This window comes from Cygnus olor, chromosome 1, assembly GCF_009769625.2.
Source record: "Cygnus olor isolate bCygOlo1 chromosome 1, bCygOlo1.pri.v2, whole genome shotgun sequence".
Lineage (NCBI taxonomy): Eukaryota > Metazoa > Chordata > Aves > Anseriformes > Anatidae > Cygnus > Cygnus olor.
Window position 1 is genome coordinate 177316183 of NC_049169.1, and position 22682 is coordinate 177338864.

At 41.4% G+C, this 22682-nt stretch overlaps 1 protein-coding gene across 10 annotated transcripts in view; it reads left to right on the top strand.

Annotated features, from left to right (window-relative positions):
- The window catches only part of DGKH (diacylglycerol kinase eta), a 193421-nt gene that overhangs the window by 17630 nt on the left and 153109 nt on the right, over positions 1-22682 (top strand). For 4 of the 10 annotated variants that reach the window (XM_040541266.1, XM_040541250.1, XM_040541258.1 and 1 more), the window contains exon 1: positions 5511-5776. In XM_040541266.1, the coding sequence (XP_040397200.1) occupies positions 5621-5776 (156 nt within the window). In that variant the 5' untranslated portion in view covers positions 5511-5620. Of the gene's footprint in view, positions 1-2916; positions 3016-5510; positions 5777-22682 lie in introns of those variants that run through there. The other 6 variants (XM_040541234.1, XM_040541242.1, XM_040541272.1 and 3 more) reach the window with 4 other exon arrangements.

The following is a 22682-nucleotide window of genomic DNA, read 5'->3' on the forward strand; positions in this document are numbered from 1 at the left end:
CACCGTGGGAGGAAGGCGGCGAATCTGATTCCCCGCGAACGCGTTATCCTATTAAGCAGTGACATTTAAATTGGCTGCCGTCATCTGAAACTCAGATGAAACTCGGGAGGCAGATGGATTGCAGCCCCTCCGCTTGGAAATGCGGAGTCCTGGCTGAAGCATCCAAGCCCGCTTCCTTCTGTGCACAGGGCTCAGATAAACAAGGAGCACATCTTTTTTCTTTCCTTTTTTGTTTTTTGTTTTTCTTGCTCGCAGTCTCCCCCTCCCCCAGTAAAGGACAGGATTTGGGTCATGTTTATCATTTCATTGCTGCATTTGTTCAGAGTACACACATGAATGCAGTTTTAAGGTTAACCACTGCACTAATTTCCTTTACAAGCCTCAAATTTCAGCTAAAGCACTCAATCCTCTACCTGGTAACCTGCTGGTAAAATACATAGTCTTTGTGGCAAAAGCCACATCATTCTTCTTTGTATAGATTATCTGCTTTTAAGTGGGCTTTTTATTATAATAGGGACAAAGGGAGATTTAGGTGAAGAACTGCATCATGAAGAAAAAGAAAGTGCCCAGACCTCTCCCTAGCTCTCAAAATACAGAAAAAGAGCAACAGGAGAGGTGAAACTTTTGATTGCAGTTTTTGAATCTGTGCATGGTAATTACCTATGCAAATTGTCAAAAGTCATTTGGAAGCACTGTTCCTACAGCTGTCCTGAGAAATAACTGACCTACATCAAATGGAGCTGCAACTTCTCCTTTGAAAATGTCACGTTGAAATTGTCTGTGTGAAATTTCAGACATCTATAAAATCCTCTCCTTAATTCACGGCTCACTTTTGAATGGACAACCTCCTCCAGACTTCAGTAAGAGTTGCATCAGGCCCTCCATGATATAGCTAAATAGAAGTAACAAATTTAAGTGTATCATCCTGAACTCTTCAAAGGGAGATTCAGTTTTGTACTCAAAATATACATAATATATGTTACGAAGTTTTATACCCTGCTTTCATATTTATATGGGACCTGAGTCTTGACTTTACCTTTCACCTTGAAATCCATAGGTGCGTCCTAACACATTTTCAAAGCAGCTCTTTACTGTGCTGACCTCTGCTGTTTTACACCTTTTCAGTCTGGAGCATACAAAACAGTTTTTGTAACGTAGAGGTTACAGAATGGTTTCAGCTACTCCTGAAACATAGACACTGCTGTAATACGAGCAAAGTAGTTACTCTCTTCAACAATGGTATGCATACATTTCGTTATATTTTGGCTTCCTCTTTGGTAAGTAAGGAAGCCAAGTAAGAATAACATAGCTAACTTGATCTGCAGAGGGAGTGCAGACAGGCAGATCTGAAATTAATTTGCTCAGTATGGTGAGCCCAGTTAAAAACTATAGTTTTCATTAACCATCAAAATTAGGAAAGATTCAATAAAATCTTTTAAACAGGGTGAGTAATGCATTGTCAACCTGGCACATATACCATCATTTGTCCAGACCCCCTCAGAACAACCTTTTGAGGTGGAGGAAAAAAAACATATTGCCCTTCAGTTTATAGATGCCAAAGTGACCTAGAGAAAAAGAGGTAAATATGCCTATTATACCAGGAATCAATATCAGAGCTGGAATCATTTTTTTGTTCCTGGAATCAAGTGATGCGTTAATCTGCATTAGAAACTATAATCTCCAGTGCAGCTGGAGCGTATGTGCATTTGGATTTTTTGTACATTGCATATGCTTTTTAGCGACGCATATGCTATTATCAGCACTGGAAGCTGTTCAGTTAAAACATTCTCACAGTGCATGTATTTACCCAGCACTTTGGAATTCGTTGAATATAAAGGGCAGATCATCTGCTGATATCAATTGCGTAGCCCAAATGATGTCAGTGGAGCTGTTTTGTATCAGTTGAGAATCTCCCTTTAAATGCCAACCTTTCTGACTCTTTTCACTTGCTTTAGACAGGACATTCAAGGAAATTATTAAGAAGCGTGAAATGAGTATGTTAAATGAAAGACATAATGTGCAATTATTGCATGTGTTTTCAAAGGCTACATCTAGCCCTGTGTTCTTCAAGACCCTGATTCAGTGCTTACAGAAGTCTAGAGGATTTTACTGGTGCATTTGTACCACAGTACTCATAGCTATATTCCCTGAGCTGAATCTGCTATATGCTATTTCTCATATTGAGTCTGACATCAATCACTTGGGTAAGTCACTGCTGAGAGATGCAAGTGATGGAAGTCAAGTTGGCAGTCCTATTCAGGCAAAGTCCTATGGATATCTCAGGCAAATTCACCTGGGTAACGACTGGAACTAGACCCTGAGGATGTATTAATGCCTTTTGAAAAGCAGAACTGGTGAAAACAATGAGATCTTTAAAGCTGTCCCTGTGCACAGACAATACACAGATTTGTAGAAACACCTTTCTACACTAATGTGAGTGAATAACTTGAGTACTTTTCCCTACACTTGCTTGGTTTTCTCTGTTTTGAGGCACTCTGAAAACACTGGCAGATTTTAGCACCTAGAATTTTACAAATTCCACTACATACCTTGCAGAAACCATATGTAGAAACCAAACTGTACTTGTGGGACATTTCCTACATCTTCAGATTTGGGTTGTTACTACTCAACTCTCCATATGAAGTGACGAGAGAACATTTCCAGTACTTCAGTTCTGAAGTTTAGCAAGATAGGATGAAAGAGACTCACTTTGAAGCGAAAGGCTGGTGCCCTCCCCCTTGTAACTGAATTTTTTTCTCCAGCCAGTGGAGAGGAACACGACAATGGGGTAGCACAGGCAAGGACACGTGATGCCCCCTGCACGGTGCAGGAGCTAGGGTTGTTACTTAAGAACGTGAACAGAAGCTGGAGAACTGTATTTATTGCCCATTTCACCTACAGATATTCATTCAACAGGTTTTAGGTATCTGAGGGAAGAATTTGAGCTGTCTATACAGATATTTAAGGAGATCTGCAGCTCCTCCAGTTGCAGCGCCACTCGATTGAGTGTGGCAGGTACTGTTATATTAAAAAATGCAAATTATTAACTTGTTTCTATTTTCCCAGTGTATTATCTACTGTATGAGAAAATAATGCATTTACATGCATTGCTGAATTGCCCAATGTTTTATAAAATTCGAGATGAGTTTTTGAATTAGCTTGCAGCATAACAAAATGTAAAACTGGTTTGAAACAAACCAGATTAGTCTTGTTCAGGAAAATAGCGGTGCCATGTACTTATTATTAGAAAACTCCAGTGGAAAGCTGTTTTTGCAAATACACTTAAACCACTCACTGTTTGCAGGATCAAGGTGTAAATATTGAAGGAAAAAGCATTCAAATTAAGTTTTATTCATTCGTTTAAAAAAAAAAATCACCCAAAGGTGCAAATTTGGGGTCACCAATAGGGTCAACTTTATGATCATCCCAAGTTCAAAGGTACTAATCCAAAATTACATATAATATCTCTCCTTTTCACCTTAATTTTGGAAGGTAGGTGAAATGTCTAGTTGTATACAATTTTGCATGCAACTTTGCATAGGATATTAGCCTTATGAAAGAGATACACAGCTGTCACATACACCATAATTTTGAATACTGTTTTAGTATGGGAACAAATTTAACAGTGATAGTGTTGTTCATCTAAGTGCTGCTTAATTCAGTTGGATTAAATGGAGCTAGTGAGTGTTGCAGGCATCCTATTAGCACTAAGTGTTCCTCAAATCACAGTCTCAGTCCTATGCAATACGTATTACCATTAATTAGCAAACCCCAGTCTCGTCATCTACTTGCAACATTCAATTGTCATTTACCTTCAAAAGGCTCCGGTATTTGCAGTGAGTGAGCCATGTTCTGGTGCAATTCGTTATTCCTGAAGTTAAGGTGGAGAAAGAAGAGGAAGAAAGGTAGATGGACCTGAACAAGTGTCTGTAAACTTCTCTCTCAACCTTTCTTCTGAGCTGCATCCTAAATGAATTCAGTTGCACCCCTGCTCTTGCCAAAGTTTGATCTCATGGTTTCAAAAAAGGAGAACTCTCTCTCAGGTGAAGAATGAGACAAGACAGTCACACTTTAGTTTCACCATTAACCCATAAGGAAAACTTCATCTAGTTTGAGTTATAATGTCAGTGGTAAGACTCAGGTCCTATTATATTCTAGTAATAATGTAGGTAATACTATTAAAACTCTAAAATATACCTTAATAGAAGCGATCCTACATAGAGAAGGGGAGTAGGACCTCGTTGGAAGTACCTGATGCAGTAACACAGAACCAAGACACAAAACCAGCAAGGCTTCTTGAAAACATTTAATTTCACCTGCTATAAATAGGAGTCCCAATAAAGGAAACGGGATGTTCCAGTGTATGATATTAAGCTCGCGGCAAAGTGTTGCACTGTAGTATAGGTTCTACGTTTCGGTTTTGTTTCTCATCAACTGCTTTGTGTTTAGGTACTGTGGCACTTGTACTAGCATATTAGAGATGTCAGTTCCCTTTCTAGAAATATAAATAGAATTGTGGGAATATAGAAGCCGCAAGTATTGATTGCTTTCTTATGTTTAATCCACTCCATGCACTCGAGATCTGTGTATTTTATTTAGCATTGCTGTGATTTAAGTGCTTATTTTGAACACTGACTACATGCAAGCCACAATAATTTCCAAGTCCCACAATTTAGAACATATGGTGACAATGCTAGATCGTGCGAGCTGCCAGACTGGAGATGAAAAGGGAAAAGTGACCCTTTGTTTATTCCCCCAAAAGGCTACTCTTAAAGACAACAGTAACTGTAACAAAGTAATAAGAAAATTAAAGGGTTATGAGGGAACAACTGGAAAGCAATCCATGCGTTTGTCCAATGCTTGAAAGATACTGGTGGAGGTCACACACCTCCATGCCACTGAGCGGATGAGGAGCCCGTTGTGCCAGAGGCTGTACACCCCCTTCCAGGTTGCTGCCTGTGCTCCCTGCAGCTTGCCCCATACTGTCCCCAAATTCGGAGCAGGACGGTTCCCTCTACTCGTGCAAGGAGGCAGGATGGTCACCACATCCCACTTTGAGGCGACGTATCCCCACTACGCCTGCTGCCTTCTTGGCAGAGTGATAGCGGGTAGCTGCTCTCCTTCTGGCACACCTCTGCTCCACACACCTGGACAGGTGCCTCAGCCCACCTCAGCTCACCCCTGAGCCATGAGGGACACCCACAATGGGTGTCCCAGGGGGAAAAGGGGCCCTGGGGCTACCCGGCTGCGGGCTGGGGGGCGAGGCCCGTCGGCGGCCCCCACACGAAGGCGGCCGGACGCGGTGGCCGCCGCCACCTTCGCCCCTGAGGGCTCGCAGCGGCGGTGAGGGCGCGGGGGGCCGGGCCGGCGGAAGATGGCGGCCGGGCTGTCGGCGCCCGGCTCTTCCTCGGCTCGGTCCCCGCGGCCGCCTCCGTCCCCTCCCCTCTGCACAGCCTCCTTCCCCACCCTCCCGTCCCTCCTCCTCCTCCTCCTCCTCCTCCTCCTCCTCCTCCTCCTCCTCCTCCCCGGGGAGGGGAGCGGCAGCGGCTGCCCTGGCTGAGCCGGGCTCGTGTGCTCTCTCTCGGCAGGAGTCCGGGAAGATGGCCGGGCCGAGGCGGGGATGAGCGGCGCCGGCATCCAGCAGCAGCCCCAGCACCCGGCGGCGGTGGGAGCGGCGGTGGGGGCAGCGGACGAGTCGTCGGACAGCGAAGGGGAGCACGAGGGCCCCCAAAAACTCATCCGCAAAGTGTCCACCTCGGGGCAGATCCGCAGCAAGGTAAAGGGGGGCGGCAGCCGGGGAGCCCCGCCGCCCCGGGGGCCACTTTGTCCGCCTCGGGGCAGCCCGGGGGCGGCCGCCGCATCCCAAGCGCATCCCTCTGCCCCCCGGAGCGGCGGGGGCGAGGCAGCTGCGCCTCTTCCTTCCTTCCCTCTCCCCTCCTCCCCGGCCAGCTGTTTTGGCCACATCTGTCCCCGGCTGGCAGGAAGCCCCCGGGGCGGCGGGGCCGCGGGGCCGGAGGGGAAACCGCCTGCCAAAAGGCGGCCGGCAGCCGCCCCGCCTGCCTCCGGGGTGTGGGGGAAGCGGCGGCTGCCTCCCTCCAGCTTCTCTTCCTCGGCGGCATCCCGCCCTGCCCGCCTGCTCCTGCACCCCCGAAGTAGGGTCCCAGCCCGGTTTGGGAGCAGGAGAGGGGCGGAGGAGGCACGGGACGGCCCGCCAGGGGTTTGAAAGCCGCCGTGCGAGGCAGGGGGAGGCTGCGCTGCCTCCGGGCTTTAGGTGCGAGGGCGCCCAGCAGCTGTCAAAGTTGCACGGCGCTGCGCTCTGGGGCTGGCTCGGGCTGCTCAAGGCGTCCCGGGGGAGTCGCCTGCTTAAGTTTTCGGTGGCTGGCACGCTTACATCGCTTTCCACCCCCCCACCCCCGTGAGATTAACACGCACGTGTTTAGAAGTAGAAAAGTTACGAGACCTAACTTGCACGGGAGGATCCCATAACCTTCTGCAACCCGTGGTCCACGTTCTCTTGGTGCCCTGTTGGGGTTAGCTCAGGAACACGGGTGGTTTTTTTTTCCTAAGTATCAGTGGAGCCTGTTTTTAGGGGCAGAGTGACTCCATCAGGCCCAGACAGATCGCACTTAGGGTTTGATTTCTACAGGTCATGTGTTGTTTCCTTTACCCGTTACAGTCACTAAGGCTCTGCTCGTGGATTCCTGCCGGTTTGTTGCTGTTCTTTCACCCTGCTTCACACACTGCATCCCAAGTGCTGGCACCTTTAAACAAGAAACATTTGTTGTTTAATAGTAGCATTATCCCATTATGTAAGGTGGAAAGCAATTTTTTTCCAGAAACCTTCTAAACACAACGTGTCATCCCCCTTTGATTGCTAAATGTTAATTTTGCAGTTGCAGATGTTAGGCCTGGCTGAAGGGTTACTATAGTAAATAATATGCAACTGTTACATTGTATTGAAAACACAGCCAGGCACCAACTTTCATCTTTAACACGCTTCTGTGTGCCGGTCTTCAAAATGTTTTAAAAGTGACAGAGCAGGATGCTTTTTCAACTGTAGTAGTGCTAAGTGTATTCAAGGGTTTGCCTCTCTTAGAGATTGAAGCTTGTGTAAAGAAACGTGGGGATTATGAATGTTATGAAACAGTTTTGTGAGCGTGAAGTCCCGATGAATTCTTGCCAAGTGTTATGGTTGGTGGGATCTCTGTACTGAGGCTGTGAATGAATGCCAAACTGTCATCTTCTGAAGTTTTAAGGCAACTCTGAAAGTGATGATTTTGCTTATCTAGTTCTATTTCTGTGAGTTGGATTTGTATAGGAAAAACTGGCTACATGGCATAACTGGTTAGTACCTCTTTGTAAATGTTGCTTTACTGGTTGCAATTTACAATAATAGCAACCAAGACTATAAATAACTTTCCATTTAATTAAAAGTGATATATCTTTGTTAAAGATGAGATCTGGGGTTAAATAATTCAGTAGCACTTTATTTTATAACTCACGACTGCATTATTTAAAAGTAGCTATATTTAGACAGACAACTCCCATTTAGTTTAAGGGTGTTGTATGTTTGCTGTTGTAGTAGTTGGTGATCAGTGGTTACATGAAACCACTAGAGCAAGGAACATCAGGGAACTGCTCTTTTACCCAGCTAGTCCCTTTCATTCAAATTAGATTTGTTAAGCTTCACTTACTCTGTGAATGTGTTTGTAAGCTAAGGTTTTAATTAAATGGATGGGGTTTGTCTTACGGCTAAGAATAGACTTTTGAAAGAACCCAAAACATGTATATTACATTTATCATTGATGTTCGTGGGCCATTTAACACAGCGCTATTTTTCTCTGGAGGTTGCTTATATACTTACTTGAAACATTTCAGCAACGTGGTATTGATTCCTTAGCGTAGAACAGTACCCAAAGTCTCTGCTGGTAATTGTTTTTATTTACTTAAGGAAGAGATGTTATTTTAGATGTTTGGTACAGTTGATCATTTGTGAAAGCTACCATAGGTGATTCTTTGCAGACAGAACCCTTCAGTAGTGGATTTTTTTTTTTAGCATCTATATAATAAGATTTAGCAAAAGCATGTAGAAGAGCAAAACCTTCTCCCTGGTGTAAAAATAAGTATGTTATCTCTAACACCTGTAGCGCTCAAAGTGAGTTTTGAAGCTTTGCCCTCTTCTTCCTAAGTGCAAACAATTAATTACTTGGCCAAGGGGGTGGGGAGAGGGTGAAAAACAGAATGGGAAAATGGAAAGAAAGAATATGTAATTACACTGAAGTTCATTGCTTGTATATGATATGCTAATCGCATGCTTACTGTTCTGCTTAGAAATCTGTAGTCCAATTTTGCCACCACTTGCTCAAATTGAACAGTTAGTTCCTCTGCAAATGGCTTGGTTGATTTCAGTGTAACTGTTTTTACAGTAAATCATTGCTAGAAAAGGATGGATGGTAGGCTGGACATTTATGTAACTTCTATTCTTGTTGTATTTTAATTTATCTATACTTATTCCTCACATTTCTAGAGGCATGTCTTGTGTCAAAATATGGCCATTATTTATTTCCCCTATACAGAAAACCTGAAGATCAACATTTTTTTTTTTTTTCTGCAAAACCAAGGAGGAGACGATCAGTTGCAGCACAAGGACTAAACTGTTCTGTGGGACAACACCTTGCTTGTATCTAGGAGCTGTTCACTCCAGCTGCATACGTGTTTATGGAGTGATACTGTAGCAGTAGGGGAGCCAGGACCGAAATTAATTAGCACTTCTACAAGATTAAAGCCAGCATCTTTGAACCTTATCCTGGAAGCTGTTGCATCTGTGGAGCACATATATGTTCCCTGGAGGAAGTGCAACAGAATAAACAGGTGGCAAGTACCCTGTGAAGCTGAGCAGTTTTGAGCTGAAATCCCAAATGGAGAGTGTTGAAACAATTCTTGATTTCATTGTGTCTACCCACAACTTCTTCCCTTCTGCGATACCTCAATGTTTAGTATGTAAGAAGTGTCTTGGTAAAAACTGCTTTTGAAATGTATGTTTTATTTTATGAGGATGTTGGAAAACTGTAGTTGATTTTGAAGCAGTATATATAATGATGTACAAGCAGTGTATATTGTGGATTTAAATTGTGGAAAGTTCTCCTTGCATCTGCATTAAATATGTCTTTTTAACTTTTAAAGATGCTGGTTAAGACAGTGCTGGTGCCTTTCTTAAATGAAACAGATTTCATTTTTTTTTTTGGGCTGCAGTATGAAAACTCTGCCTGTCATCAGCTAGGTTATAATTTCTTTAAAGTTAATGCTGTAGTGCGAAGTACACTTCTAAAAAGATGGTCGTGTTTTAGTTCTTTATCGCTGGAACCTGTCGAGACAGGAAGGTTCAAATTAGAGCTGACACTTTTTTCCCCTCTCTGCTCATCTTGGGGCAAAGTACAAGAAAATAGATGAAGTGGTCCCTGATGCTTGAAAGCAGAGCAGTTAGAAGAGTATGGTTATAGCTCCTACTCCTGTCTTGAGTACTCTCTGCTAAAAAGTGGGTATGAAGAATAGCACTTTCATTGCTGACCTGGCTTCCTACTGAGATGGGTCCATGTGCAGTTAATGGAAAGCTCTGCTGGATACGTGTTTTGCTCTTGAATCTGTGATTGGGTATCTGGCCTGTGGTTTATTTTTGGATGAAGCAGACATTCTGGAGCAGAAAGCATGAATCAGGAATGTAAGAAAATAGGGTGTATTTAGTGAGATAAATACACTTGCAGCATATCAGGGAGAATGCTTTCTTCACCTCCTTCACCCTAAGTGTTTTTGTTTGCTTGTTTGTTTGAAATAATGAATTACTGTAGTGTGGAGCTTTTCTGAAGTACGGCTATGTTATAATTAGTGGAAATGATACAGTGCTATTTAGTTCAATTGCAAGAGTTGCTACCAGAATTAACTTGTCTGGGGTCTTAATATATTTTTTTAGATATCCTAAATCATATGGAGTAATAAAACTAAATTAATTAAATTCCCACTGTGTTTTTATTGGCCTTAGTGGATAACACCAGCCATTAGGAACTGAGCCTTCAAAAAGTTTTTAAACTCTTCCATATGGTGACATTTCGCAGTGCCAAGTCCCAGTAGTCACTTCCTGTTTGTTTCTGGTATACATTTCTCTCCAATTGCTATAGTTTGTTAATTCACCTAAATGTAAAGTGCTGTTGTTGGTGTTGGTTGCTAGGCTTCGTGACGTCATTCTCTGTAATGTAATCTGCTTTATCTAGCTTTTATTATTTGGTAGGTCCTGATTTGCTCAGCTAAATAGTGGTTGATTCCTTTCTGATTAAGGAATGTGATTTTATGTACCAGAATTTCTCAAGAGAATGCCATGGTAGCAAATTTAACCCTCCTGTGGGTTCTGTATGTGCATTAGGATTGCCTGAGTCCGCATGACTTCAAAATGCATTGTAATTTGCCATTTATTTTGCCACTGCGGTAACGTAAGTAGCGTCACTAAACTTTATCATCGTGTTTACACAGCGTGGGGCAGAACTAAGGTGACCCAGTGCATAGCAATCACCCTCGCCCTCTTGGCACCTGACGGCGTCTGCTGAAACGATTGAAGGGTGCTGCAGGGTATCTGTCGTCAGTATTATATTTCCCATGATTTTCATCCTGCAGTTGAATTACTTGTCCACCGCATGCATTGTATATACATCCTTGGTCAAGTGTTCCACCAACTGTTTTTCACAACTGTCGCAAAATCTCTGGCAAATTTTATTCCCTCCTTACATCGTGGAGTTCTTTAACCTCATTTCCAAGTGAGATATTTGGAATCAGGCACCAGTGCATGCCACTGATACACGCAGACACACATACTAAAGCACAGAGTAATAAAGTAAGTTTTCATATACATACATGTATTATGCAGTTCTAGAGAGTGCCTGAAGAATTAAAATAGTTTTCAGCGTGAAATGGTGTGCAATATTTGTTGCTTCCTGTACTTGATACATCTCTACGTAAGGTTTCAAAAAAAGGGTCGATTAATGGAAAGTTTCAGCCAAAACCATGGGAGTTTGAGGAAGTTAAAAATGACTGAACATGCTCTGTTGAAGGGAGTAGGGTTAGCCTGGAAAGAGTTACACTATTTAAACCATAGTGGTCATTACCACTCCAAATTCTGACACATGTTTGTATAAAACTGAAATGAAATCTGCTAAGGCATTTAGTGATGCATGTATTGGCAAAGCTTAATTGCTAGTGAAGTATCAGAAGCTTGAAACATTTTTCAGTGGATATTTGCAAGAGGGTCTTCAAAGAAAATGTTGCTTTTTTTTTTTTTTTCTTTTTCTTTCTAGAATCATTAAAGGATTAATGCTATTTTGTATTGAAAAATAACACAAATCATACTGTTTTTTTTCCCTTCAGCCAGCTGCTGAGCTGTGAATGTGAAAAAAAAAGACAAGATAATCACACTCATCTTTAACATAAGAGATTTGGATTGTTTTGTGTTTTGTTCTAAGGAGTTGGGGAATGCTTTTCTCTCAAGATGATCAGGTGAAACACATTGAGCTTATTCTGCAATTTAGAGGGCATTTCTGGCTTTAAGAAGCATGAGAAGAGACTAATTGAAGAATAATGACAACTGGGAATCCTTTTCTGAGGTGTCTTATCTTGTGAGCTTCATATGCACAGTCCTGAAGACATATAACAGTCGTGCCAGAGATCAAGAAAGGACTTTTCTATAGCTGGATCTTTATCCATGTAAGGCTATATAGATAATTTGTGGACATTTTAAATTGTTTCCAAAAGTTACATCAGAATCCATGATACAGGACTGCTGTATGGCTAGCTGGGCTATCCAGCTTAGTTTGGATATGGGTAACAGAACACACAGAATTACAGTGATTTTGTAATTGAAGTAGTGATCAAAAGAATAGTCTGTCTGGCTATCACAAAGCCTTTATCTGAAAGGAAGTATTGAATCCTCTTGACTAGCTGAAGACGATAAAAGGCAGCTTAGACCAGTGTTCTTGCTCTGGAGCTACAAAGGCCTAAGTTTTTTTTTTTCCTTTTTTTTTTTTTTTTTTTTTTTTTTTTCTCAATAGTGTTACTTTCATTTTCTTTGAACTCTGACCAACTATGCTTCTGTAAGGGCTCCACAGAGCAGCATGTATAGACTGGAGGCTTCAAAAATCTAAGTACAGCAAGCAGGTTATATTAAGTGTGTATTTGTATGTGGTTTCATTGAAGCTTCAAATATGGAGTGTTGGGTGTAAAGAATGTTTCTGTATTCATTTCCATGTTTTGGTGGTTTTTTTTTTTGCTCTTCTGATAGTGATGATTAATACATGGCTCATGTCTTGTGAAGGTGGTTCAGTAGCTCACCTAGACTGATGCTACTAGTGGAGGAGCCGCAAGAGCTGTATTTTGTCTAGTTGGCCATTATTTTTTTGAGATTCTTCTGTTTTTTCACATAATGTTCTTCATTATTATTTCTAACACAGGTGGATATGATATTATAAAGTTATTGATAACATGGCTAGCTTATTTTTTTTAATTTTATGCTCTGATACCTGGACCTTGTCTTTAATGAAAAAAATAACTCATGCTTTCACATTTGTTTGCTTTGTTGCCCCTACAGTTTTATACTTTCTCATCCTATCTACAAAATGTAAGTTTCACTCTCCACAATCTTCTTTAAAAAAAACAAACAACAAGAAACAAGGATCAGGCTACTTAAATACCAGTGCAGTAGCAATAGCTCTATTATACTAAGTTCAAGCCACAACACTCATTTTGCTAGCAATGGCAAAAAGCCTAGCTTGGGGGCATCCATAATTTACATCCTCCACATTATAATAATAAAAAAATCATTCTTTCTTAATGTAAACATTGCATTTATCACAACAAACAAGCTTAACACTGACCCCAAATAAATATTATTTCATTGATATGCTAAAAATAAGAACACAGCATTAGATGGTATTTAAAATGAAATCAGAGATTTATTCTAGTAAAACAGTTAAGCACATACTGAAATACTTCAGTCGTCCTGTACACTTTTATATGATTAATTACTTCTTAAAATTAAGCCGGTGCTTAAGTGCTTGCTGGATGTGGGCCATCAAAATTTTGTACGCAAAGTCAGAGCATGGTTGACTTATAAAACTTTTACCGTGTAGGAATTATGCTGATATATTGCACAAGTATGAAGAAATAGCAAATAATTTTTTTTTCCAGCTATTTTTTTTTCTCCTCGTTTGACTAATGTTCCAGTTTGGAAATATTTCACCGCTTAGATACTGAAAGCACGATAACCGAGCTATGCCCCTTGGGAGAGTTAGGATTATTGTAATGAAATCGGCAAGACTTTCTACTTGATGAGAATTTATTTGTTTATTAGATGGGCGGCGTGAGATTTACGATGCTCCGAACCGTTCATTTCCCTGCCTTTAAATGTTTGGGTTTTGTAAATGGTGTGAGAGAGCGTTACATTATTGTCACTTAGCAACCCTAATAGGTTTTTGGAGCAAAGTAGTAGCGCTGGTGGTGAGCCTCCCATGCATCCGCAGGGTGGGAAAGAAGAGGAACCCCTCTGTGGGGAGCCACCGGGAGGGCTCCTGGCCAGCCAGTGCCGAGGTCTTTCGAGGTCTCTTTGTGCTGAAGGAAGCTGGCCGTGCCGTCGGTGTCGTTTTGCACTTCTGGCATCGTTTCGTGCTGCGAAGATCTGCCGAGGTCTTTCGTGCCTGTGGAGATTTAAGTGGATCTAAAGGGCTGTCATGCTGCTCTGGTCAGTTATGTCCCGTTGTGTGGTTGCTTAAATTTAGCAACTCAGTTTGGCTGTCTTCAGTTTGACAGCTGGTAGTCCTGATAGCTGCTGTAAATGCTCAGGAGCAAGAGGGAGGTCAGCATCTTCCCAGCTCTTGGTGGGAAGGTGGCTTTCTCTGGTGGAAGCAGCCAAGGACGTCAGCGTGGCTCACGGCTGCCCATCAGGCAGACCTCTTCCCTCCCAGTCCATGCTTTGCGTTGATTGTGAGGACAGGCACATACTTCTGTGTTTGTTTTAATGCTCCCATAGAGACATCTCACTGCTTGATCTGTCTCTTCTTTCCTTCCTGCTGCTGTCACTGTTTCTTCAGGAACTAACTGCAGCTGAGGAAGGGTGGCTTCCCTGCAGCCTGTGACTCTGCGAGGCTTCTCCCAGTCATCCCCATGAAGACAGGAGCTGCCAAAACCTCAAAAGTTTGCTGGGCATGGAATCTCACAGAAGCTGCAGATATGAGGTTGCTCCTTTGGATCATTTCACTCCGCGCTGCCTGCTTCAGGGGTACTGATGTATCTTGGGAGCACACGGTTCACTGGGGAGCCATTGACTTGATAACTACTGCACCCTTTTTGCTGATTTTTCAGCTGCTATTGTCATTTTTGCCTGATATTGTGGGGAGCTTCATGAGTTACTGTATTAACAAACATTGACTGGCCTGTCTCAGCCTTCTGTTCGAGTCAAAGTGAAAAAAGAGAGTGAAAAGGGTAAAAGGGGTTGTGGTGTGTCAAGGATCCCATCACTGAAAGAATATGATGTAGTTCTTGGTGTGTACACTAATTCCTTCTATTGGATGTTATCTGGATGTATTTATAAGCCATGGATTCTGCCTGGGAAGAATTCTGAGAGGGTGCAGGCCTGTGGTGGGGAGCTAGGAAAACTGATTTACCTGGGTTTGAGATGAAGAGCAAATGTTTCTGATTAAACCAGAGCTTTTAAGGAAATTAAAAAAAAAATATATATTTTTATCATTACACAGCTTCTCATTAAAAGCAAAATAAACAGGAATACCCTTCAGAGCTTTGAAGCCCAAAGTCCTATCTGATGTTGTTAAACTTGATTTTCTTCCCCCTGAGTGAGTTAACCTGTCTGAGCAAACTTTGCACGTAATCTGGAAGTTTGCATTATATGGGGGGGAGGAAACAATTTCAGAGAGCTTTCTTATGTAGCTCAGTTAACTGCAACTTGAGGGTGGTTTTTTTGGTGTGTATCGTTTGTTTTGTATTTGTTTTTTGTTATGACGAATGAACTATGAATGAATCCTGGGCTAATACACATTTCTGTGCAGCTTCTTGCCTGCTTCTGGAAAAGAAGGGACTTTTACCTGTACTGAGTCCACTGCTTAACTTCTTTTAGAGAGAATAATTTGAACAATGTGCCTCAAAACTCAGTGCAGGCAAGGTAAAATTTACACCTGGGACACTTCACTGCTTAGGCCAGTAGTCTCCAAGCTACCCTGATCCACTGGCAAATAAGGTTTCAAAAACTCAAAAGCAGTTAAACAAATTAGGGCTGGTGCTTCTATCCTGTCTACTAGATGGCAAGCTTCCTCCCTTGCCCCACTTGCTAATTTTATAAAATACATGAAAGAGAAGTACTCAGGGCTTCAGAGGGCTGTCAGGTTTCTGTCTGTGTCCCTGATGCTGCACTGAAAAACTGTGTTCTGCTGCTTCCTCAGCATTTCAAAGGAAAAGGAGATATTAATAAGTACAGAACTTCTGATGGGCTCTTGTCAAAAGGAAGTTATTAAATGTGCTGGCAGTGTCAAGCTGCACGTAAAAAAACCCCATTGGTACTTTTGCATATTATCTCATGTTACCTGGTGCTACCAGGTAAATGCGACTGCAGTGAATAGCTGTGGTTTTTGAAAGAATACCTAATCTTTATTTCAGTTTCTTTAACCTTTGCATAGTCCTGATTATATGTACACTTCAGGAGATCTTAATTCTTGCATAAAGAAACCAGTAGTTCTGTGCATGTGTGTATGACTACATACCAATATATATATTTTTTCCTTTTTGCTTACACCATTTAGGGAAAAAGCAACTCAGTTTTTCACTTGGTTGGTGCCTCCACCATCGAGGAGGAGATAAAAGGAGTTAACATCATAGGTTCTGCTCTTTCCACACCCTTCCTCAGCAGTTTTACAAAGGGCTGCTATTTCAAATTACCCTTTGAGCCCGTGATAAACCTGTGTCGCTGGGAGGCTGTCTCACAGCAAGGAGTTGGAAATGACCGGGAAATTTTCTATTTTTCTATTTGAGTAATAAAATAAAGGATGATTATACCTTTTCTTTGAAATATAGACTAAGGTTATTTATAGCTAATCCACAGTTTAAATTACTGTGTGTAGGTGTGAGAGGTTATAGAGAGGGGCTTTTTGTAGGGAAAAAATATTTATGGGGTTGATACAGAATCATAATAATTATTTGGGCTGGAAAGGACTTCTGGACTCCCAACCCCATGCTTAAAGGAGAGACATTTTCAAAACAACGTTAGGTTGCTCAGAGTCATTCTTTGCAAATAATGTCTTACAGATCACTGAAATGTGTTTCCTGATATGTTTTAAATGAGGTATTCTCTGTCTCCCTTACACACAAGTGTCAAGGATAACTTGTACCTGCTAAGGAGGATGTGTCAGTATTTAAAGGCTTGTTTAAATACCTCCAGAGGCAAAAAATAAAATTACTTCTTTTCAAAGCTACAACTTTAAGAAAGGTCATAGAAGGTAAAAGTGGCTTTGCTTCCCTCCCATACTTCCTAACATAGAATAGGAGTGAAACACTGGGTTTTCTGTCTATTCAGCAGACTGCAAGTGTACACTTACTGTACCTAATTAGGAGTATTTTAAATAACTTTGTTTGCATTACAGATAAAGCTATGTGAATGTAGATCAATGGTATGAAGCCATGTCAAGTTCTAAAACCTTTCTCGTTTTTCTAAACCTCCCTGGACAGATTTCTGTCTACAATAGCATTGGCTGATTTGCCATAAGACTGTATGCTGCTTTAGTTAAAATTTTAAGACTACAATTTAAGATCCAGTCAGAGGAGCTGAGAACTAAACTCCTTTTTGGCAAGAGGAAACTACAAAATCTTAAGTTATTTCCATATTTTCTGTCTTTTTTTTTTCTTTTACTCTTTTCTTTTTTTGTCATTCTGTATGACCTAGGGTTTGACCAAGATGCAGAAAAATGCCATGGAGAGTGTCTGGATAGCGCTGCACCATCTTCACAGTTCCTCCCACATCACTGGGTCTCATCAGCAGAGGTGATCCTGCACTTCTTGCGAGTGCTGAGGGGTGACTCACATGTCTTGAGTGTGGTACAGAATAGCACATCCATCCAAATGCAGCAAAGAAATAATTGGCACAGGAACTTGTTGAAAGTAGGCTTCTTGGCCCTTCATGTCCATGATATACTTTTAGTGTTTTCCCTCTGCAAAATACTTTGTCGTCAATGTGATTATAATACTTTTCAAGCTATGCAGTTTATTTGAAAGGCTGTCTGTCTTCTCTTTGAGCCCAAACTTGATCTTCCCTTTTACTTGACCTTGAACCACTTAAACTTTGTGGGTCTTGAGGTGTTGCTAATACCACTAATCGGTTTTACTACAGCATATGGCTATGGAGAAATATTGATTCCAGCTCTTCTTCCCAAGGTGCTAAGCAATACTGAGCTTGTGATTCATTATGTGCACAGAGTTTTGTAGTGTACAAAAAAAAACAAAAAAGGTTTTCTGTGTTTTTCTTTCATTGGAGAGGTATGTAATGTAATTTATAGAACAAGAAATGTTTAAAATAGAATTAATATGTAATATCCATAGGAAAAAATAGTTGTAGGTCATGCTGAATTTTTCTTGAAACATTTGATCAATGATTAAAACCTAAGAATATGTGCAAGTCTGTAGTACTGCTGTCTTAGAAACACTTGTAATAGAACTTACAGGTAGATACATGGTGTACCAACTTATTATTCATCCGATAGGTATAAAGAAGGAAAAATGTTCTGGCACTTCTAGCATTTCTAACATTTAATGGTTGCTTTTGTTTTAATTGCAAAATTACCTTATTTTTAGGTGGAAAGGTAGAAAATCACTAGCAGTATCTTGTTAAGTGGTATAATAGGCTGAATTGTTCTTTCCTTTACAGCCTCCTAAATTTGACAGAATCTACACTTAATTTTTACCCTAGGGAATGGAGCTTACAGTGAGAATTTCTATACATGCTATGTGAGAATTGCTTATTCTCTTCTATATTTCAGCACTGCATATAGCTCGGTTATTCCCATCTTTGCAGATGTTTCTTTCAGGTTTAAAATTTGGGAAAAGCAGTGCCAGGCGTGAAGCTTGAAGTTCAGGCAGTTCCCTGACAAAGTTCAGAGTAGTGCCTATTATAGAAGCACTGTTTATATTGTTCCAGTTAAGAACATCATAGCATGTCTATTACAACTATCTCCTTTTATATGTCGGCTATAAAACCTAATTCTAAACTGAAACAAGAATGTAGTCTTGATGTTTTATTGCTTGGAGTTAATATACAGTGAAAGCCCATTTGAGAGTATTCAAGAGTAAATGCTGCTCCTCATTACAGTCTCTCTTGGCAACCTGGGCTGGGTTTATTGCACACAGGCAAGCAGCTGTCTGAGCATTGGTGGGAGGTTTTTGTCTTCTTTGTTATTTTCACAAGTTGCATAGAGAAGAGTACAATTTGAAATGTCAGCATCCTGGGATTTTGACAATGGGGATGGATATGCTTAGTGTTCCTAAAAGCTTCCGTGGAAGAGTGAAGAATGGAGAGGGCAGCCAGCACATTTCGTCAGTGCAATTTAAATGTAACGTAACGTGTGGGACAGCTTCCTTCTGAAGCAAGATCAAAGCGTAGGTAGAGGATTGTGTGCAAACAGCAAAATAACTTGGGAAGAGCTTTTGGAGCAGTGTCTTGGAGACCTGGAACTACATGTCACAGTAAAAAGCTTAACTTGACTGTCTCTTTCAGTGACCCAAAAGGTTTTTTTTTTTTTTTTTTTTTCCCCCACCTGGACTTGGGCATAAATTTGCCAATGAATCTATTTATTTATTTATTTTAATCAGCTTTTAGGGCATCTTCACTGTCATCATGGCCAACAGAAGTTCAAGTGAAAGCCCAGTGGAGGAGGGTGTGGGCAGTGCATCAGCAAGGAGGGTGTAGTACTTCATCCACTCAAACCCGATGTGAAGAAATATGGAGTAACACTGGAGTAGGAGTGACTGTGTGTGATTTAGTGCTTTGTGCACTATGCTCAGTACCCACCTTACCTTCTGTGTTCATAGTAAGCAGATCACACCGAGGACATTTATAGCAAACAAGAAACAGGATTTAAGTGCCTCTAGGTTGTGCTCGCTGATGCATGCAAGCCCCTAAAAGTACTGTAGGGCAGCTTGGTCGGTAAGGTGATCTGTGGGTCTTACATCTGTAGCACCGTGTCAGCTATTGCCTGACCTAATGGCTTTGTAACAGCTTTTCTCCCAGAAGCTAGTGTACGTGACTGGTTGATGCTTATGGGACAAGCTTAATTCTGTGGGTGGATCTTAAAAGGGAAGATGTTGCCTGGAGGGCAGCATTCAGCCTATGAAAGTGCTCATTATTTTTCCACAATCTGTAGCTCCTGAGGCACTCTATTCTTTGTTTGCCTTACTTCTCCTCAGGTGGGTTCGTATCCATGAATTTGTGATGTCGTTTCGCTTAAGAGTGTGTTTTTAATTGCTGTTATCAGAGCCCAAATAGTAAAATATGACTGCCTGTCTTCTTAGAAACCCAGCTAACCCATTCCCTCTTTGAGGAGTGAAATGTTGATTTTCTCAGTCTTTTCTGTCTTCTGAGGATGAGAACCTATTTTAATTTGAGGATAGTTTTTTCCCTGATTGTCTGCTAGACAAATGTGGAAGGTGGTGTAGGCTAGTGGGATCAAAGGGCTGGGATGTGGAAGCATGTTCTGGAAACCCTTCTGTAATTATGAAGTTTTCATTTTTCAAGCCTCGTGTGTTCTGAAACATGTGTTTCCCTGCTGTAATTATCTGTGTGGCTGATGACTGTACTTACGACACGAGATTATATTTAAAGCTTATCTGCCAAACCAGAAAGGCTAGATTCTGCCCCCCTCCCTCCATAAGTGAATGAGTGAATTTCTGAGGGGAAATTTGCAACTCCTAAGCTGAGACAGATACTACAGGATTTGTTGAACACTTGTTCAAAAAGCCTTTTAATTTTTTCCTTAGTTAACTGTGTACCACTTAGCTGTTATGTCGCATGTCTGTGAGGCCTGTTGATTGCCCTCGTGGGGAGTGGGAATGGCCATGAATGAGCTGTTACACGAAACTCATTTTTTTTATTCTTGTGTTTTTTCTTTTCTAAAACAACTGGATGAGTTCAAAGGATTTACGTGTATCAGTGGACACTGGGGCAGGGTATTGGGCCATGGTGATCATCAGATATGGGAGACCAACGGTCAACAGCTATATTCTTGGCTGAGGTACAAGCAATTACTTGTTGTGAAAGCAGCCATGTAGGAATCTGTGCTAAAGCAGGATCCATGCACTGCCTATCCACATGTCAAACACAGGAGACCCCTTGAATGGTGGTAAAACAGTCAAAGCTTTGGTGTGTAATTGTATGTTAAAAGCTTCATTTTTTTAGTGTGCACTTCAGAGCTACTTTTCAATGAAAAAAAATGTGCCTCTTCATATTATGCGTTTCTTTCTCTTTTTTTCCTTTTTTCCTTTTTTTTTTTTTTTGTATCAGCTTTATTTTCAGCTGGTATACTGAGGACCCACCTACCTGGAAGACAGCGGTGCTGTACAGAGGCGCCCTAGCTGGCCCCAAGTGAACTTGCTTGCCTTCTGGATCCAGCATAGCCATGTTGTGCTTTGTTCCCAAAGGAGCTAATTAGCTGGGGTGTTACATCATGCTACAGCGGTTATCTTGCTTCCAGTTCCAATGTACTTCATTTAGCGATAGCTCACATATCTCTGCAAAACACTGCATTGTATTGTTCAGGCCTGTCCCAAAATACGAGGAGAGATTTATAGCAGGGTACTCAATCCTACTTCCTTATTTCTTCACTCTTTGTACAGTGGTGAATGAACTCCTCAGATTGGGATGATTTCTTCCATGCTGCTGAAGGGAGCAAATCTTTTCTCTTTTGTCTTCGTGTGGCTAACCACCGCACTCACCTTTCCACATCTAGAACAGCCCTCGCTGCTTCACCTACTCAAGGTAACAATAGCTGTAGGAGCAGCCTGCTTTGGTTCTCTGTGGGCTTATTCAGAAGCGTGATATTTGAAGGATTGTGTGAGGAGGGAAAGGGAGTTGTATGATTCCCCTGTCTGAGGAGAGGAAAATCCAAAATCTTGCCTGTTCTCTGTAGGGCCGTCATTTGATTTTTTCCTCACCTGAATGGTGCAACTCCAGGAGCATCTTGTTAACTGCCTTACTTCACTTCAGGTGAACAACCTAGGTCAGTGGATGTGGAAAGTGGTACGAGTAAGAGCTGTCTCATGTTTTCAACCCCTTAGGTTTTTGTTGTCAGCAAAGAGTTACATAAAACTGAAGCAGAAAGAGACTGGAACTGCCCTAGTCCAAATAAAAATGCCTACACTATGAGATGGTCTAATCAAGATCAGAGCTTCCCTGTTTCAAAATTTTCCAATGTGTGTTTGTTGCTTTCTTTATTTGTTTTTGTTGTGTTTTTTTTTTTTTTTAATCGCCCATTGACCTAAGAAATATAGTTATTGTAGTTAACAATACTGTTATAACACACACTGACAAAATCCAGATAACTCAAAGTTGGGCTGACACTTGATCCTTTACTCATACTATTGTTCCATAATATTTTTTCCTCCATGACATCATGAGCTATGAAAGTGCCAACATTTTTTTTTCAAGCTGCCTAGCCTTTTCTTCCTTCATGGCATAACCTTTATGCTTAAAAATAACTTCTTTTGCTTTGTATTTAGTGCATATTTTGAGAGGAAACTGCTTGCCACGTGAGAATGTTTAACATCTGCGGTGGTTTTACCACCATATATTCAAAGCAGTTGGCACACGCATTTATCTGCAGGGGTACAATGACATTTTTCTCAGCAGCTGTATCCATGACAACAACTGGGAATGTCCATGCCTCCTCTTTAGTTTTCAGAAGAATATGAGTTCTTACCTTCCTAATGAAATGCCTGCAAGAAAAAGCCGTGCAATTTTAATCAGGCCGGATTCCCTTCAGCCATTAAATAATGGCCTCTCCCAAGTGCTTTAGTATCAGGAAGTACCAAAAGAACAAAACTAAAATGTGTGTATTCACATGCATTGGGAGAAGAGTGAGCCTCTGTTTCACCTGCTACAACCCAGTATGAATTGTGATGGTAAAAATGAAGGTACTTTGGAAGTTCACTTTATTTTCAGTGTGTACAAAGTGTGTAATTTAAACACTTAAGTTCAGAGCTGTAAGGAATAGTGTATCATTATGAAATTCATTTCTGTTACACAACAGAACTGTTTTCCATGTGTGCAGAACGATGGAAGTTACTCCTGGGTAGTGGGCAGTCAGTCCGTCTTCAGTCGTAGTGAATGGTACAGTAAGTGGCACAGAAGTAGTAGATCAGGCAGCTCTTTAAGAGCACTCAGCATCCAGCAAATCCAAAGTGACTTATTTACATGCCTAAATGGGTGTTGTTAATGCTGACTGTTCTTGAAAATCTGATGGTGGTTAAAGTGGTCTCTTATTATGAATGGAGCTGAAGTAGGAGAATAAAACAAAGGGCATGGGTAACTTTGTTTTCTCTTAAACGGAAATCTGAATTCGAGGATGAGGCTAATCAACCTGCTAATACACAGGTTGCCAAAA